The following is a 19,522-nucleotide window of genomic DNA, read 5'->3' on the forward strand; positions in this document are numbered from 1 at the left end:
TTTTTCTTTCTTTTGCCCTTGATTTATCTAGTATCTGAAATCTGTGCTTGTCTATGGTGGGATCCTGTTGATCGCTCGATTCCTTCCGTGGTGGTGGGTGAAAGGTGGTGGCGTCTTTATTCTTCAGCATTCTCAATATGGTTTTATTTTTAATTCTTTTGGCCTAATTGCAAGATGATTGCTAGACACCTGTATTTCCTTTGGTGGAAATTTTGACTTGGCTCCAGATGTTGGGTACCTGATTTGTGCTGATGTTCCTGCTCATGTTTGCAAGGCTGCTGCTGCTTACTTAAATCCCTCTGCTTTGGTTCTGAAGCAGAGAGGGCTCTATAGCCACTCAGTTTTGGGTTTATTATGCCTGTTCTTAGGATTGAGAACTTGAGCCTGTCTGTCTTAACATTGTCCTGGAATCTCAGCTTACATGCCAGCTGCTGCAGGATGTAGTGTTTGTATAGAAGAGTGGGAGTGAATGCAAAATACACCTGCATGTATCCCAAAACAGTGTGTCCTAAAGAAAACAAGCTTCTTGGCAAATCATGCATTTTAATTGAGAGTGCAGTGCTTCTACTGTGTCTGTGTTACGTTTCTTTGAGCCATTGTTACTGAAAGTAGCTGTCTTCTGGTTTTACTGTGTTCACTGGAAACAGTACTGCCTGTAATAAAGGGTAAATCCAGCTGTAGGAAAAAGACAACAGTTTGGAGCTGAGTCAGGAGTGGAGCTAGGAGCTACCTTCTGGTTTCCTAGATGGGAAGTGGGTTTAGGTTAATGTAATTGCCAGAACATACATATTTATTGCTGGGAGCTGTGACTTGGCTATTGTGCCTGCAAGGGTGTCTCGGTGCTGCTAACAAGATCTCCTTTCAACTGCTACTGTCTTTAATTGGCCTCTTTCTGCATGAATTATCTTTGCTTTCTGTCAGAAAAATAGTCTTCTTTTAGAAAGAGCTTGCCAAAGATTGTTGAGAACACCAAAATCTTCTGGACTGTGGATTTTGTAGATAGTTAGATTGAAGGGGTTTAGAAGTAAGGTCCTGACCTCCTGGGTTTCTGTACTCTGCTTGGCAGATGCCTGTATTGGCTACCTTGCAACTTAGATCCCTTCCTAGTGTTAGTGTTTCCTTTAATTTAAAATGTTAATGCTGCAGCTGCCAACAGCAATTTTGCCAGATTGTAGAAAGTACTTTGCCAGATACAAAGGATTTTAGTATTTCTGGTTTGTTTGGGTTTTTGTTTTGTTTTTTTTTGTTTTGTTTTGTTTTGTTTGTTTTGTTTTTTTTAACTTTGATTCATTCCTGTTAAATTGTCAGTACAGGAAAGCTGTACTGACCTGCAGATCTGAAAATGATCTGGAATATTAGTTGCAAGTTTGGGAAACCTAAAACGTGATCAGTTTCTTTCTAAGTTTCCCCAAGAGGCTTTTTTTTTTTTTCTCCTACATTAGGACAGCAGACAAAGATTAAAGATATAATATTTACTTCATCACTGTGTGATAAGTAAGGAGGTTTTTGGGGGGTTTTGCTAGTGGATGTAGCTTTCCCTTAACCACATACGTGAGATAAATGGTAAAATAAAGGAATGAACTGTTGGGGATTGGAGCCCTCGGTATTCACGGGTCACTTCCTTGGTGTATTTCACAAAAACCAAAATTCTAAATTTACACATGGGTGACCTTCGTATAAATCCTGTCTCTTTTCTAAAGGAGGACTATCCCTGAATGTTAATCATTTACCACTGTTGTGAATCCTGCATGCTTTTCTGCTTGCCTGCCTTAACACGTGTGATCTTCCAACTCAGCTGTTTGCTTGGCTGTTCTGGAACATGAGAAGGTGGAATTTGAGCTGAAGGCCGTCTGACCCCTCTGTGTGAACAGCAACAATCCTTCTACTTTGTTTAGATTTGGCTCATTAAGTCGAATCTTTTACATTAAACTGAAGAAATACCTTTGTTTTAGGAATTTCCTTAGTCAGTAGTTTATGAAGTGCTTTTTTCCAAGCACTTTTTTGATATGTGACTATACCTTTTATCAGCCTTTCTTAAAACATACCAGTGAAGCACCCTAGTGCTACACAGACAACAGCGAACAGATTGTTGTTCATTTTTTAAGTATTTTAAAATGTGACTGTTTTCAGTTAATTGCTTAACGCTGCTGCTTTGGAGATGTTTGTGCTTAAAGCCTTTCAGCTTCCTAGCTAGGGGCTCCTGCATTATAGTATTTTTCAAAACGCTGTCTAAAGTGATGAGCGTTCTCCTTTGCTCCTTTCTGTAGCTTTTGGAGGACTTTATATCAATTGTGGCAAAGACTGGCCGTAACTGTAACACGGCATTTCTGTAGGTTTGATTTTAGGAATTCTAAATTTAAAAATTACAGACCATTATGCCTTCATATGCAAAATTAGAAAGTGAGGTCTGAGTTTGTGTTGTGACATCTTGTAAAATAGTTCTTATCCAGCTAAATTATATTAATCCAAGTTATAGCTGCAGGCAACTTCTTCAATAGTATTAATCCCTTAGTCACCTAAATTGTGGATGATTTGTTCCTCTGCTGTTTGCTCCTGCACAGTAGTGCTCATTTTTTCTGAGTTTCTATTTTCTTCTCCTTTTTTTTTAAATTTGCTTTAGAATCTGAACTTTCCAGTCACTTTGAAAACTGTTACTGCTTATAGATGTTTGTTTCAGGTGTACATTTAGAGCTGCCACTTAAACTTGTTTTCTGCAAATTAAATATGCTGTGTACTTGAGATCTGGTCCTCCATCACATTGTTTTCTCCCACCTGTAAAACTCACATGATTCTTGCTTAGTTCTGTGAAGCCTTTTGAAATATTAAGTGCTTTACATTTGGAGAGTGTAAGCAACATATACATGAGAGAGCTTCACTTGTCAATTTCAACTTGTACAAAAAGGTGCACGATGCTGTGCAGGAAGGGGTTTATTTGGCAGCATCATCATGTGCACGTGTACTTTGCATGCCTCTTCACCTTCCTTTTTCCTCATCTTTTCGCATCAATCCTCTCATCCTCGCCTTTGCTTTACTTCTCCACCCCGTTCCTCCTCCGTGCCCGTTGACTAATTCTCCCCTCCCGCTCCCCACCGCTCCAGGCCCCCCGACGCCGCCGGCCGCAGTGACCGTGGTGGAGCCGCGTGGGAGGCGTGGGCCCCGCCGAGGAGCCGCACCGCGGGCGGGCCGAGCCCCGCGTTCGTCCACGAGCGCAACGCCAGGAACGCGGGGCTGCGCGGCGCCGCCACCTGCGCGGTGCAGGCCACCATCACCAGCCTCTGACCGCGCCCCGCCGGGGCTGGGGCTGGGACATCGCCTCCCGGGCTCACCCGGGATAACCACAACGGACACGGAGCTGACTGCACAGGGGGAAAAGCTTTTGTTACCAAGGCCTTGCAGATTGTGCTGTTGGTGTTGAGTCTTTAAAGAAAAACATGGATAGACCAGAAGCCACACGTCAGCCTTACTTTAAAAACAATATATATCTATCTATGTGTGTGTATAGATAGATTTTTAAAATTGGGGTAAAGTTTTTCTTAATGACCAAAAGATTGATTTTTTTTTTATTTTTTTTTTTTGAGCTGGGTTTGAGAGCCATGCAGGAAGTCACATTTGTTATAAACTACATAGCAACTGGTGGGTTATAATGTGGTTTCAAAAGCCTAAAAGAAATAGAGGATGTAACTGCCCCTACTTTTGAACCATGATCATGTAAAAATATCTAAGATACATGGTTGATCTGAAAACTAACCTTTTTTTTTTTTTTTTCTCTCAATAAGACTCTCTGAGAATTATTGTTTGGAAATGGTATAGAATTATTTTCAATTTTTAAAGAATAAATTTATCAGAACTGTCAAAAAGGCAAAGAGTAATTTTTTTTTTTATTATAAGGTTTTGCTTTTTACAGATTTTTCTTTCTTTTTTGCTTCTCTGGTGCAATTGAAAAGAAACAAAGATTTCCTGACAAACACCACTCCTACCATATGATCCAGGAGGTTAATTGTTAAGTCAGAGGTTAAGACTCCAAGCTTCATGGCTCATTGGTATTCTCGGGGGCTTTCACAACATGAAGAACAATCCTTTACCCTTGAACACACTGTGTTTTCTGAAGTCTGTTGCTTTTAAATTGCAATAGTCTTTTCCTATTAAAAAAAAGGAGGAAAAGTTGTAACTGAGGGCTTTTAAAGTTAATTTATATTAAGCTTTTAGGATAAAGAAGTTGTTTGAATGATTTTCAGATTATTTCATTATGTTTCAAATTGCCACAGAACCCAGAAATAAAAAAACATTTTCAGATATCCTGACCTGAAGAAGCAAGAAGTGTCAGCCAGGACATAACTTAATATTGCCTGAGATATTTTCATCTCCTCACCCCCACATCTGATGGAGGGAAAGAGTTTTGCTAATGAAATATGAATCTGTTTTACAACTCTGCTGAAAAAAAAAAGTATGAGCAAGCTGTAAACTTAAGATCTGTGACACCTCCCAAGCTGATTGGAACAATCTCTTATGCTTTTTTTAGTTTTAGGTTTTGAATGCTGGATGTGGTAAACTTCTGGAGTGAAGCAAACCCATTTGTTTCTTTCTTATTTATAAAGTTAAATGAGAATATGCAAACAAAAATAAGTTAGCTAATTTTACAATATCATATAATCTCTATATAGTTGAGGGAGAAGAAGCCACTAATTTGAATGGAGGAATTTGGGATAGTTTTGTATTTAAAATGCAAGGACACTGCTGCAATATCAAATCACTCTTTTATTGCAATTTTAAGTTCAGATGTGCTTTTGTCAAGGTCAGGCCACTGCAAGTAGTGACTGAGTCCTTGGGTGTCAGAGAAGTTTTGTGTAGCTGTCGCTGAATTAAAGAGTGGTTGAGGCTGGAGGATGGCTCTGGAGATCAGGCAGTCTACCCCATGGTAAGAGCAGGTTGTTTGGGACCATGCCAGCCAGGTTTTGAGTATCTCCAAGGATGGAGACTTCACACTCTCCAGAGAACTGTTTCACCAACCTTACGGGAAGAAAAGTCAGGGTTTTATTCTTGTGGTTAGGGTTATATTTTAGAGTGGAATTTTCTGTATTTAGTTTGTGGCCATTGCCTCTTGTCCTTTCTTTGGGCCCCCTTGAGAAGAGTTTGACTGTTGTCTTTACTCCCTCCATCAGGTTTTTTATACACATTGGTGAGATCCTCCTGATCTTTGCCCTCTCCAGGCTGAACACAGTCCCAGCTCTCAGGCTCACCTGGAGCTCAGGTGCTCCAGACCCTTTGTTGTTCTTGTGGCCCTTTGCTGCATTCCTTCCAGTATATCCATGTGTCTCTTGTCCTGGGAAGCCCAGGGCTGGGCACAGCCCTCCAGGGTGTCTCACCAGTGCTGAGCAGAGGGCTGGTGACCCTGCTGATGATCATGGACTGCCCTGGAATTTGCAGCATGTTTGGTAATCAAAGCTGTAGCTCAGGTTTTTGTAGCAAATTTTTTCCATGACAGATTCAGAACGGGGAAGCAGCCTGAAACCCATCTGCCTTTAGAACTGGTTTATTTCAGTATGATATCTGTTGCATGTTTTTGCCACGTGGCTTTGACTCTTGCATACATCCTGAGGGCCCATTTTCCTGTGTGCTGGGATTATTTTGATAAGACTTCATGACTTGGGGAGAATTGTTATCCTGGTCTCTATTAGGGTGGGTGACAGCTGTCAAGAGCAGACAGAGAAATTGTATCACACTGAAACCAGCGCCACCAAGCTGCATTTTTACAGGATCAGGTCATGTCCTCTATGAATTGCAATGAGGAAGCACATGGATGTTTTTCTGTGGTGGCAGATCTTTGCTTAATATGCCCAAAGGTTCTGCAGTCAGCACATTTTCCTAAGCACATTTCCTTTCCTTTCCTGTAGTTGTTGGCTTGTATATATTACGCTATGTCAGTATTTGGAATTATCTTTGAACAAATGGGAGACAGCAGAAATCTTGGAATATGGGACTTGATTACAAACTCAGTGTGTGAGCTGTCTCCTTTTCTAGGATCTTGCATTCCCAGGGCTTTTTCCTTTGCTTTCCTCACTTGTAAAAGGGAGCTTTTTTGTGTATGTGTGTGGTTTGTTGTTGTTGGGGTTTTTTTTAATGTGCATTTTTGTTTAGGCAAAAACAATTTGAAAAGGCTCAAATTCACTATTCTTCTTACCTTCACATACAACATTGGTTGCCCCAAAGCTAAGAAAATTAACAAAGAATTTCATGCTATTGTCCTACTTTGCAAAGTCTATGTGAGAGACTATTCTGTGTCACTACCAGTCTGAAAAAATAAATGATCTTTCATGGTACTTCATGCTGTTGAAAATCAGATTGTTTCCAGGAGAACAACCTCTTTTGTAGGACTTGGCTACTGTATTTTGAAGATTGTATTTCACAAACTAGCATGAGGTATTGCTTTGCTTTTCAACTAGGAAGTTAAAACCCACACCATTTTTAACTGAGAGCTTTCTCAGTTATGTTATACATTGAATGCTGTGTGGTACATATTTATACCAATATATGGGCCAGGCAAAAAGAAGGGGTAATGCAGTACCTACTCCCTTAACTGTGTGAGGTCCCTGAGCATGCAATGACTTATTAATGGGTTGACAAACATTCACATGCACTACAATCCTTCACTATTCCTATACTCATAATTATTTATATGGTTGGAACTCCTGGTATCTTTCATCAGCATTTCCCAGAGGGTATTTCTTAAAATATGATAGTAGAAGTTGATCTGAAGACATAAAGCCCAGCACTTTTTACTATGCAAAGTTCCCTTTGTGTGGGGGTAAATGCAGGTATATGGAATTCAGTCTCACTTTCTTTGTTGCCTTAATTGGAAGAGCATGTCTTCCTGTTTGTTAGTTCTGAAAATTAATCTCTGTATCCATCATTCCCTCTCTGCAAGATTGTGTGCTGTTTGCCTTTTCCTATTAGTGGTGCAGAGAGAGATGGCACAGGAGGTTGAAAAATTTTCCTGTTATTTGCTTTGCTAGTACCTTCTTATTCCACTGCTTTAAGAGAATCAAGCCAGTGACCTCAATTTGCCTTACAGCAATTAATTGACTTACAATGATTCGTACATTATTAGCACCAGAACAGCGATATCCTGTAATGTGTTTCAGAGGTATATATTTAACATTAAAAAGGTTCTTTGTGTGCTTGAGCTGGAAGGGAAGGAGTTTTTCCTGGGGCCTCTGTAGTGGCAACATGGCATTGCTTCCAGGTTCCAGGGGCTGGAGAAAGGCATGAGGCACTAACCTGGTAGGGATTAGGGAGAAGCTGGTCTAAACTGTCAAGTAGAAAACTTCCCTTGTCTGTAGAGTAGGTTCTGTTCTGTTGTGGTGGGTATGGGCTTGATATCATTGTTCCCCTGTTTGGGACAGAATTTACAAAAGGGTTTGATAGATAGGGTTTTCTTCTTAAATCAATATTGCAGCCAAACTGTGAGAGTGATTGTTGATTGAACTGGGCAGCTGTAAAGCTGAAGTTTTGTGCACAGGCTGTCTGATTAACCATTGCATTGTGCAGCAGTGATTTCTCTGTGTGTTAGTTTGCTGTTAGCATGGCTTTAGCTTTTCCCAAGCTCTAGGGGAATGTATGAGATTCCTGACTGCTTGCACAACATAAGCATCATAATATTTTTGTTTTTATAATTGTTTTTCCTTGTTCATTGAAAATGCAGCTCATAGGGCAAAATTAAAAGGAGACATTTCCACCAGAAACCAAAAGAGGTGAAACAAGTGATCCTGACAGAGTACAGAGTACATGCTGTGGTTCTCTTGAAACATTGTGACTGCTACGGTTTCATTCATGGCTCTGCCTAAGTTAACAAAACTGAACTGGTTCTAGGTATGCCTGACAGTAAGTGTCAGTGCAGTCCTGTGCAGTGCACCCTTCTGCCCTCTGTTCTGCTTACCAGTGTTGGGTGAAGTACTGTACAAACAGCTTTGTGTGATACCAACTTCCCTCCCCCTAACGTTTCTTTTTGTCTTATGAAAATCCTAAAGGTACCTAGAAAAACTTCAAGTGTTTGTTCCAAAAAGTGTATTTCATGGATAAAAACTTCCCTCCTTCTCTCTTCACTTTTTCCACTGCTATGTGATGCCACAGCAGGCAACATGGACCTGTTCTGTTACAAAGTCACTTATACAGACATGAAGTGCTCTGTTTTTCATGTTTCTTAAGCTTGCTGAAATCCAATGTCTGTTAGTTACTACTTTTCTAGATTGTGACTGGTCAGCAGAAGACAGCTTGGAAGAAAGAGATTGCATGTCTTAAAGCTTTTTCTTGTTACAGGAAGAGTGGTAATGTGATTTTGCATCTCTCTGCCCATCTTTCTGCCTTTGCAGCACACCTCTTGTTGATTTGCTAGACAGCGCAGAGTTGCCAGAAACTTGTGTGGATGATGCCGTGGGCCGTCCAGTTGTTGGCTTGGCAACGGGAGATTCAGAAGAGGCTGTGAATTGCCCTCCTCCTGGCACAAAGGAAACTGCTGCAGAAAAAGCAGACTCTGATCGTAAGCAAATTGACAGATTTTTCCCTATTATGATGTGTGAGACCACGATTAAATAATTAGGTTGATATGAGATTGTTTCCTTACTAAAAATGCGGAACTGTTTTAGGAAGCTCCCTTAGATTATATGCATAAGGACAATTTTACTCATTACTAGAACAACAAGGACAGAGATACAAGGGAAAAGTCAGTTTTTTGTTGGATGTGACTTTTTCCACAAGTACAATAAAGTGCCACTATCTAAGCAATTGACTCTCTGTTTGCTCCCTGGGAGGATGGCTGGGCAAAGGAGCTCCCAGGAGTGCAGTGCTGTGATTTGATGCACACAATCTGCAGGATTGATATTTGCATCAGAGCTTCAGCAAGTAGATTCCCCCACCCCTGTGCTTTTTGGCACTACTTCAAAATTATGTAATTGTATTTAGGAATATAGTGCAAGTTACAAGTCAAGTAACTCCATGGTAACATGAGGAAGATGATATCTTTCTTGTCTTTTTCAGCATTTGAAGACACATTCCTGAAACTGAAACAGCTGGAGACAGAGCGCAGCAGCCCCGTGCCGACTGAGCGTCCCAACGTGAACATAAATGTACAGGTAATTAATTGGCCTTCATTCCCCCTGCTACTGTCCTGAATTTTGTTCAGATCATTCTGAAGAGTCTTCCACTTGCCTTGGCCTGTTTGCAAGACTTCTAAGACTATGAGCGAGTAATACAGGGAAATACAAAGGCTTTATGATATATAAACCTGTGTGTGACAGGGCAGTGAGAGAAAGATGGGGGCAGAGGTACATGTGCAGACTGCAGCCTGGTGAGATTTTCTAAAATCAGTGGGAGTAAAAGGCATAAATGCTTGAAATATTTCTCAGTTGTCTTTATCTGTAGGTTACTACCTGTGTGGTGTTGGATGGTTCATCCTCTTTCTGGAAGGGCTGAGCTGCTTTCCTGGCATTTTTCAGTTCTGAGAAGGTTGTTCTGACGTTTTGTTTTGAGTCAAGTTTGCTGATGATCCATCCCTCCTGTTAAGTAACAGTTTGTACCTGCTCTCTGATGTAGGTGTTAGTGCTCTGTGTTTACGCAAAGAGCGGTGATGTGGTTTGATTTACTGCTCTCAAATCCCTCTGAGCACTTCACGGGCAGCTGAGCCAAAGTACAAGCTTGAGTGCCCTGGACAGGGTGAGAGCTCTCTTCTCCCTCCTTCCTCTTCACTCTTTCTTCCCCAGCTTCCCTCTCTCCTCTTTCACTGCCAGGAATCATTGCAGGTTTCAGTGAACAAATGTATCTACAAACTGACAAGCGATTTTTTTTCTGCCTTTGTTTTGAACTTTTTGTTGAGGTGCTGGATTTCTTTAGGTTTTCAGTTTGCTCTTTAAGTTGGTAAATAGTGAGTTAAATAGGTTCAGGGAAAGGATCAAAGAAATGCCAGGGCCATGGTGAAAATAAGTAGTGTTACTAGAAGGGATAGAGAGGCCAGGATCCTCCCTTACAATAGCTGTGAACTTTGATGGATTCACTGGTTATCAGACAACTGCCCCCAGACAGGATATTCTTCTGGGTTTTTTTAATGACCTTTTAAAAATGAAATTCAGTTTTCCATTACTCTGCTTTCTCTGATGCAAAAGCTTTGGGAGATTTTTGTGTTTTGGGTAAGCAGAGAGAGTGAAACACCTGACAGTGTTATCTTTGTTTAAGCTACCCTCCCTTGCAGGGAGGCCGGAGGATTTATCTAACTTTGAGTGAAGCAGCTATGATTTTTCTTGCTCCCTCAATAGTAACAGAACCAGGTGCCAGGAGGAGGTGTGTAGCAGTGTGTGTTTGACCTAAGCCCACTCCTAAGTGTTTGTTTTCCACCTCCATGTGAGGGAAGGCTGCTGCTGTGGGTGGTGCTGCAGCCTGCTTGGCTCATGTCCCCTTTAAGGGCTGCTCTCAGGGCTGCCTGGTGCTCCTCTCTGCTTGGTGAGTGCATTACAAAGATTACCCCGTCTCTAAGGAGATTAGTCAGTAGACTGTAGGCCCTGTTATGCTGCAACACTGCTTCTACATAAGCTAAAGCAAATGAAGACAGTTTATTTTAGAATATTTTGGCGTGTTTAGCTCCACTTTAGCTCAGAGAGAGAGAGGAGAAAAACATTTAATTAGTTCATTGAAGAGAATGGACCAGAACTGTTTCAGTTTTTTTTTTTTTTCAGTGACTGATTTATAATAAGCAAGCTGAGATTCCTGTAATGAGCTAATCTAACAAACAGATCCCAATACAGAACAGTCACAGACATCCAGCTGCTGTCACATGAAGTGCCGAGTAACTTTAGAGGTTGGAGATACTGGGGGGACAGTAACCTGATTAGAGAGCAACAACAATTGCATAACAGAGAAGTATGGATCAACAGTATGCCAATAGGTGGGTAAAACACAGTTCAGCTTTCAAGAAGGGAATGCAAATGTAAGGGTAGATAATTGGAAATTTTTTTAGGGTGGAAGAGATAGAATAAAACTTTTCTGCCTATGATGTAGCTTACCAAGTAGTCACTTGAGAGTGTTTGTTTAAAAAAGATAGACAAATATTAGAGACTCTCTGCATACTTGAAATTCCCAATGCTTCAGATTGCAAAGACATGTAGGTTACAGTAGCACCAAATGAGCACACCCTTCAGAGAGGAAGTTTAATGGTTTGGAAACCAGTCCTAAGAGACTGGTGACCTGAAAGTCACTGTTAAAATACTTTCTTTCCTGCCTTTGAAGGCTACTTTTGAAAACACAGAAGCTTTCATTTATGGTGTTTGTTATAAAATATACCTATGGGCTCCTCTCCTGTACTTACTTTTCTTCTTTATCTGTTAGTAAAAGAAGTGTTTGTGGTATCCTGTTCTGGCAGAATTGCATGGGACTGCAATATATCCACTAAAACCTTGCAATAAGTTTAGGTTCTGGAGCTTACTGTTATTTCAGAGGGAATGCAGTATTGCAGCATTCTCTCTGAAGGTGTGTGATTACGAATTTCAGCACATGTAGAAACTGTTACAGAGGTTTGGTAAAATGCATTGGGGGAAAGTGTTATCTTTCTGCTTATGAAGGTAGAGCTGCATCCTGAACTTCATGACACTGTTATATGCCAACTCACTTCGGCTTTGTTAATTAAAAATCTTTAACTGTTTTCTATCAGGGGACAGAGATGGCCTGACAGTCATCTTTATGTAATTCTGTACTCTCAATCAATCAATCCTCATTGATTTCTTTGATAGGGAAATATTTATCCAGCTACCCCTGTTCTTCTGGAGAAAAAGAGGAAGCGAGGGAGGGAATGAATGGCTTCATTCTTCTCTGCTGCTCACTGCCAAAATCTGTTGGGATGGAAGAATGAGACTTTGTCCTTTCCCAGCTTTCACTAGTGCAGTGACCAGATCTGACAAAGAGAGCAAATAGCTTTAAATACCCCAACGCTCTGCTTTCATCAGCTTCTGAAGGGAGATGAACAATAAAGGTTCACCCTGTTTGCCTGTGTTCGAAGTCTGCTCCCAAGTCAGAAATGCAAGGACATGAGGGTTTACTTTTTCTGAATTTGTTGTGATCTGTAAATACATGGAAGATGCTCAAAAACGTGCCTGTATTAGACTCCATCTTCCTGCACGAAGTGATTTTTAGTGGCACCAGGAACACAACTCAAAAGCACAAAGGATTGGGATCACATGCCTTGTTACTGCCTTTAATCTTTCCTTGCCTTTTTGCATCACTGCCTAGCTCCATGTTTTGATTGAAGAACACAGTACAAGTGTAGTTAGTCTAGTCCATGGGAACAACAAATATTCCTAATGAGCTAGAATAACAACAAACCCCAGCAGCTTTACCATTTTGTGTGAAAAACTAAAATGTCTTGTAAATTAGATGTCTTGAGGCATTAGCAGGTGTTGGATGCTTTTCCCTCTAGCTACATGCTTTTTTTCATTTAGAAAACCTGTAAGACACCTAGGCTTTTTTCAAGTGCAAAATAGGGTTGAAAAAAATGGGTCATTAATATTGAGGAAAATACTTCCTTGGCAGTATGAAATTTATTACTCTGGTAAATTAGAATATTCTGTGATAGTATTAAGTATTAGTATTAGTATTCAAAAGTAGGGAGTCTAATTGTTAATAGACTAGAGTGACCAAATTAAATTGATCAGGTGGAAGAAGCTGAGAGGAAGTTAAACAATAAAATGGTACTTCAAGCACCAGTGTACTGCTGTGCTCAGTTAAAATGATCAGATTTACTGTATTAGTGGAATAATGCATTCAAAATGCTGTGCAGGTACTGTACTGTCATACCTGGCATCTGCTTCAGTGAGGTCCAGTGTAAAGACTTACAGATTATCACAGTTGGCTGCTGCAGCTGTACAAATAACGATAATTCAGTTGTAATTACTCCTTTTGACAATTCCAGCAGCTTCTCTAAAATAAAAGTACTTAAATGTTTAATAATTGTTAATCTTAATGAATTATGTGAAGGTGCACCTCTGCTGGCAATAGTCATTAGCAGCACTTGGTTGTTGGTCCTTATAGCTTTCTATGTTGACAGTGACCCTTGGATATTTTGTGAAGTTCATTGCTGATGGGGTCAAAATTTGAAAATGTATTCTCCTTTAGATAGTCTCCTAAGATCCTATTTGGATATCTCAAAAGGTGATTTAGAGGGAGGCCAAAAAAGTAAATGTTTTTCCCCTCTCTAAAGATCAAATAACTGCAAGTTCTCACCAGTGTCTCCAGGGAATATAAAAAGCTGAAGGTGGATGGAGAACTGTGGGGGGACAGGTGTTCACCTCTTTCTAACTCTCCTGCTCTGCTCTCTCTCTGCACTGGGCTTCATTCCTCCTGGGCACGCTGCAGTTGGTGCGGGTAGAAGTGCACCAGGATTGCCCCTGCTCCAGGCAGTCCTGCAGCTCTTGCCTCCCGGGAAGAGCCTGCCCTAGGCCGTGGCATATGGTGAGGAAAGCAGGACTCTGTCTCCCCCTGCTGAGTTGTACCCTCAGAAGGAAGGTCACAGGGTTTAGTTTTCACTCAGCTAATTAACTTCTGCCACTAATCAAATAGCAATTAGTAGATTGAATGCTTAATTAACATTTTATAATTAAGAAACGCAGTTCTCATAATGAAATATACTGTAGTGAAAGGTATCTCATTCTTACTTCTCTTCATTATGTATCTGGCTGCCAGTTTGCTCTGATATAATCAGTGGTGGGAGAGGTAGTTAGTAGCACGTTAATTAAACTCTTGGTCTAACTTATAAGTGGATTTTAAATTAAAAATCTTTCCAACTTGCATTTGAGAGTAAATTACCAACTTTTACTTAGGCTGCACTGACATGATATAATGGCTGTGATATTGATCTCCTATCAGTAAACTGGGCTGCAGTTTTAGGATGCATTTCATTTCTTGCACACTGTATTTTTAGCACAGCAGTTTGCATATCCACATTTAAGCATTGTGCTTTTTTTTACTTTGTGTTGCTGTGGCATTACAACTGAGTTCCAAAATAAAGGAAAAAATTGCTTTTTAATTTCAGTATGAATCTGCTGACTTTTGTCTGTCTTCAGAGCCTTGTTATTTAGAGATGTTGATAAACTTCAGCCCAGACTTGTCCATGTGGAAACTGCTTCTGATTAAAATGTTTTCATGTCTAGGATGAAGTGGTGAAGTTGACAGATAAATGTCTTAACAATGCAATTGAGAGCCCAATCATAGCAGCAAAGTGGCTTCCAGCAGATCTCAAAAGCAATATCCTGAAGGCCCAGGCAGAAGCAGTGCACAAGGTAAATACTCAACTGAACAGAGCTGTGACATTCTCAAATGTTTTATTTCTCTTCAATTGCCCGATGTTGGAGAAGGTAAAGGTCTGCTACCCGTGCAGATAAGGGTGTTCCAAGAGCCTTGTCCAAGGCAGAGTCAGAAGGCTTTTCAGCCTTTCTTCACAGTGATAATGGTCCCATACTAGAATGATTGTCCAAGGAGGAATTTCTGTCCTTGATGGTACTCAACAGGTAACAGGAAAAGACTCTGTGCAAGCCCTAGTTTGAGAGGTCAAGACAGGTAACCTCCAAAGGTTTCCTTCTAATCAAGCAATTATTCTGTCACTAAGACTGGATTTCTTGCATGTTGTAGTAAATTCCTTAGCAAATAATGGTATTTTATTTGCCTTTGGTGAATTATTTTTATTTCTGCACTGAAATTGTCACATGAAATTGATGTTCTAAGTCCCTGAGCTGTAGATGAACAGCACGTTTTTTTGCTGGGATAGAGACACTCAGTTCTACTGTGAATCTCAGAACTGACACAAGATGGAAACAGGTTATCAGAAATTTATGTCTCTATTCATTTCTTCCTCTCAGGTTGGAAAAGAAGACAGCATGACAGGTGTCAAGAATTCCAATATTCAGGAAGCTGCTGCCAGGTAGTGAATAGTTCTGTAAGAAACATGGCGTAGTTACCCCACTACAGAACTGAGAACCTGCAGTTCAGTGTGGTCTGCCAGTGGCTCAGTTGTCTTTTCATTTTACCTTGCATAAGGTACCTTAACCTCATGAGTGTGAAGTAGTTTTGAGATGAAAGCCAGGGTTATAACTGCTAAGTTTTATTATATACAAGATAATACAGATGCTCTTTATTCTCCTATACTTGATGACCAATTTCAATCACTAATTATTCTGAAATGTGGACAGCTTCAGTGTAGGGAGAGGGGATGGGTGTGTTCACAGTAGATGTTTACTAGTGGAGAAAAAAAAAGTATATAAACCCCTGACAATGACAATTTCCTGAGAATTATTAAATATGAAAATATTGCAGGCATTGAAAAAGTTGAAAAGGTTACGTCTGACTTCTTGAGCATTTGTGAAGATGCACATGTGGCAGACCTCAAAGAGCAGAGGGTGATACTGCAAATAAAATGTACAAATAGAACGTACATTAGCAGTCCCTAAACTGTGTTGTAACAAGTGATTCATAAAGAGCTTTCCATGGAAGGTTGTACCTGTTTTCTATTTGTTTGTTTTTTGTTGGTCTGTGCCAGGAGCATTATCCTGTCAGGCAAATCACAGAGCAGTCCCCCAGCAACCAGTCCGGTATTTCAAGATCCAAGAGAGCTGCTGAGAGCAATCCCTGCTTCAAACGCCTTTGTTCCGTAAGTGATTCTGGAGAAACGTGTTTCTGGGGTGAGGGGACCACGTGGATATTATGATGAAAAAGCCTGAAAAGATGAGGAGCAGTTGCTGAGCATTTAGGCTACATCTAACTAAGCAGGTTTATGGATGCATTTTTAATTACTGTTGCAGCAGTTAATCAGTGTAGGCCAGGCCTTGGGGTGAGTATCCTTGCAAGCAGTAAGTGAATCTCTCTCATCTTCTGAAAGGACTGAGATTCCTGACATCCTGCTGCCCCTGGCTCTAAAGAGGGAGATAAGAGGATGACAGGAAAGGCTTCAGGCAAATTAGACACAAGGGCTGAAGAAACTCCTTTGAGATAGAACATGTCGATACTGCTGGGTCTATACACAGCTGTAGCTGGAACCACTGTGAGAGAGAGCAGGAATCTGTGGAGGTAGTTGGAAGGCATTCACATTAACATACAAACATCAGTCTTTTATCTGCCTCCGTGGAACTTGTGTCAAGGTTTTGAGCTATCTGGGAAGCATTCCTGTTCCATGCTATCCAGGCAGGGTGCTGATGAGAATGTTTTCCCCTTTCAGTAATACGTTGAATGAGGACAATGCTGACTCTAACCACGAGGACCTGCTAATTCCAGCTAATCTGGCTCCAGCTGAGGAGGCTGCTGTTTCAAAGGTATCACCACCTGCCAGCCTGGAAGGTTTCTGTGTCACATTCTGAGCTCCCGATGCCTCCAGGCAAGCCCAGCAGACCTTGCTGCATGCCTCTCATAACTCTGTGAATGCCAGGCCCTGGGGAATGCCAGAGAGTGCTTTCTGAAGCAGGCAGGGACACTGCACAGATCTTTCCAAAGGCCATTTCTGCCTGTCCTTTCCGGTTCATGGCGTAACTCTTAATTTTTCTAAACTGGTTGTTTTTCTCACACTGGCGGGGAGCCCCTTACATCCCAATGATTCTTATGCTCCAGTAAGGAGACAGTAGGGATGAAATTCTGACATAGGCAGTTCCCATCAAAAGAACCACAGAAGGAAAAGTTTAAATTTAGATGCTCATTTGTTATTCTAGTTACCTTAAGGTAATTTTTAACTGGATTCCGTGAAGACCTCGAAGTTGGGGATTAAACTTCCTTTTGTCCCTCTCTAAAAGAAAAGCAGAGTCCAATAGCATTGGACCTGTGCTGCCTTTACTTGAGCAGACTGACAGGTTGTTCTGGATGACCAAAACACCTTGCCCTGTAGCTGTTGGGCCTCTAGACCAGTATTATGTAGTTGATCCATTGAATAATCATGAATTTCACCAACTTCAAACACTCCACTCCAGACCTTGCTGACCTTTTGAATGGTGCAGTACCCCACCTTTGCAGAGGGGAAGGGACGGTTTCACTGCTTGCTTACAGGCCAATGATGTTGTTTCCAGTACTTTACTGAGAATAAGGGAAATTAAAAGGCTATTAAAAAAGGTAAATGGAAACACTTGAAAAAATAGGCCTGATAAAAAGTGGTGTTCATTAAAGATACTGGTCTATAACTCAGGAAGACACTAGAGTATTCAGTAGACCTATGTGGTTACTACTGGGAATTCAATTCAAAACTGATTTATTCCATAGAGCACTCCAGATGACCAGGACGTTTCCTTAACATCACAGACAGAGAATCTAATTGACTTTACAGAAGCCACACCTCGGGTAAATGTATTTCAAACCCAAACTTCTTCCTTTGCACATAACAGTGATTTTTACTCATGAACTCTTCTTTGGCTTTAGTGTCTGTCTGCCAGGCTTGGATCTGCAGCAGTGTAAAGAAGTGATGGACAGGGATCACTGTTCACATTGCCCCCAGCTGCAGGGTGGCTGCTGTAGGGGTGTAGACTTTACAGCTTTGCAGGGGAAATGAAGGAACCTGAAGAGTGAACCTGTATGTGTGCCACAGGGTCATCTAGTTCTGTTTTAGCAGAGCTGCAAGTGCCACCCTGCTTCTCACACTTTTGGGGATACATAAGGGTTCAGTAATACACGATTCAGAAATTATATGGGAATATGTATATACATGTCTATATGTCTGTATAAATATGGATAAACACACAAATACTTGAAAAGTAAACTTGTAGTACTAATCAAGCCTTTTATATAGATAAAAAGAAATCTCTTATAATCTGTGCTGGCAAAGTGGAGTTACATTGTATGCACCAAGAGAAAGGGGGAAGAAGGAGGACGTTTAAATTCTTCACAGTAGTGTGCTCTGGATTAAGGTTATCCACAAAGCACTAAAAGATGATGAATTCTTTCCTTTGGAAGGGAGCAGTGAGTTGAAACTGCTCCGAGTGAGTGTCTGGCTCTGTGTTCAGTAGGTGCCACGTCTCCATCTAATCACTAGCGCGTCTCCATCTAATCACTAGCGCGATTCAAAGGCTAACGAGGGGCAAATATCTGAGATTGTTTTGGGGGAGGTGTTGTTTTGGGAGGCAATGCTATTTTGACAACTACCTCAGCTACCTTCAACCTTTTAATTGAGCTTTTGTTTGCTTTTTGTAGGTGTCTCAGCCCATTGTAACACCGAGGTGGTTAGTGCCAGTGAGTTACTTGTCCATTTCTTAACAAAGAAAAAAACACGAAAGCTTTTGTCATGATTAAGAAATGGGAGTTCAAGTTAAATAATAAAATACAATAATTTTTAATAGTTTGAAGGTCTATAAAGTAAGGTCTTCCAGACCAAAAATAAAGCAAACTAATTCAGCTGGAGTAAATCAGACAACATACCCTGTTAATAGCTAAACTTCATTTTTGCTGTATTTTACTGCAGATAAATGCCATAAAACTTCTTAAAGAATTTGTATTTAGTAAAGCCCAGGCTGGGGTTTATTGAATCCTATTTTTGCCATTTATAAGTAAATCATATTTTAAAAGTTAGCTTGTCTTGTCCTGGCTGGTGTTTGAGTTTCTTGTTTCATTCTTCCCCATTCAGACGGGACTGATTTCCAACGGGCCTTTGGGAAATAATGTTGCCTTATCTTTGAAGGCAGTGAAAGGCAGCACAGAGACCCTGATGTCCTCAGCTGGATTGACACCGTCCCAGCAGACACCCGAAGTCCTTGCAAGGTGGGTTCTCCTCAGCTCATTCCACAAGTCTGTGTGGGCACTCTCACTGCTTCCACTGACATAGTCATAGTGGCCATTTAGACACAGTGCCTTGTTTTGCTGTGCTAATAAACTGTAGTTCTGTCTCAGTTTATAGCAGCTGAAATATTTCAGATAAACCGATGTGTGTGTATTATAATTTCACTTCAGTTCCTTTCCTTATCTGCTGACATGTTCTAATGCTGGACTAAAGTTATGGTACAGAAAAAATTCTGAGAAATCTCTTTACAATGTTTCAGTACTTGCCAGAGGATTGGTGGGGGTGGAGAGGGGTGCCCCCCAATTATTTCCAAGCTATAAGAGTGTCAAAAAACCAAATTGGTAGAAGCCTTTTCCCCTGCTATTCCATTCTGCAATGCTGGTGAGGCAGAATGATGGCAGTGATGATCAGGCCTTGCAGTGACCCTCTTTAAAGAATGACAGTGGCACTACTTGGTTTACATTTCATTCAGTGTGCTCTTCTGCACTTGTCCATTAGAAAGGTTTGTCTGTTGGCCTCATTAAGATACAAGGGGAACAGCCATGAGTGCTCCTTGAAGCAATACTCTCTTGTAATCCATCATGGCAGACCTTTTTGGAGGACTGTATTTACAGAGCCTTATTTTTTCCCTCCCTTTTAGCCCAGTTACTGAGGATGCTACAATAAGAACAAAATGTTTACTCACCACTGAGCTCTAGAAGAAGGAGTCTCTGGAACTCTCACCTTGTAAAAACTCAAATCTTCTAACATATT

General features: G+C 40.9%; 1 protein-coding gene across 1 annotated transcript in view; it reads left to right on the forward strand.

Moving 5' to 3' along the window:
- EPB41L5 (erythrocyte membrane protein band 4.1 like 5) overlaps positions 1 to 19,522 on the forward strand; it is a 48,615-nt gene extending 29,093 nt beyond the window's left edge. Inside the window, exons 16-25 of the mRNA XM_083865340.1 lie at positions 8,367 to 8,533; positions 9,031 to 9,125; positions 14,181 to 14,309; positions 14,886 to 14,947; positions 15,563 to 15,673; positions 16,238 to 16,331; positions 17,263 to 17,346; positions 18,190 to 18,225; positions 18,617 to 18,750; positions 19,410 to 19,522. Coding sequence (XP_083721466.1) covers positions 8,367 to 8,533; positions 9,031 to 9,125; positions 14,181 to 14,309; positions 14,886 to 14,947; positions 15,563 to 15,673; positions 16,238 to 16,331; positions 17,263 to 17,346; positions 18,190 to 18,225; positions 18,617 to 18,750; positions 19,410 to 19,467 — 970 coding nt within the window. The 3' untranslated portion in view covers positions 19,468 to 19,522. The remainder of the gene's footprint in view (positions 1 to 8,366; positions 8,534 to 9,030; positions 9,126 to 14,180; positions 14,310 to 14,885; positions 14,948 to 15,562; positions 15,674 to 16,237; positions 16,332 to 17,262; positions 17,347 to 18,189; positions 18,226 to 18,616; positions 18,751 to 19,409) is intronic.

Source organism: Zosterops lateralis (genome assembly GCF_965231275.1).
Source record: "Zosterops lateralis genome assembly, chromosome: 7".
Taxonomy (NCBI): domain Eukaryota; kingdom Metazoa; phylum Chordata; class Aves; order Passeriformes; family Zosteropidae; genus Zosterops; species Zosterops lateralis.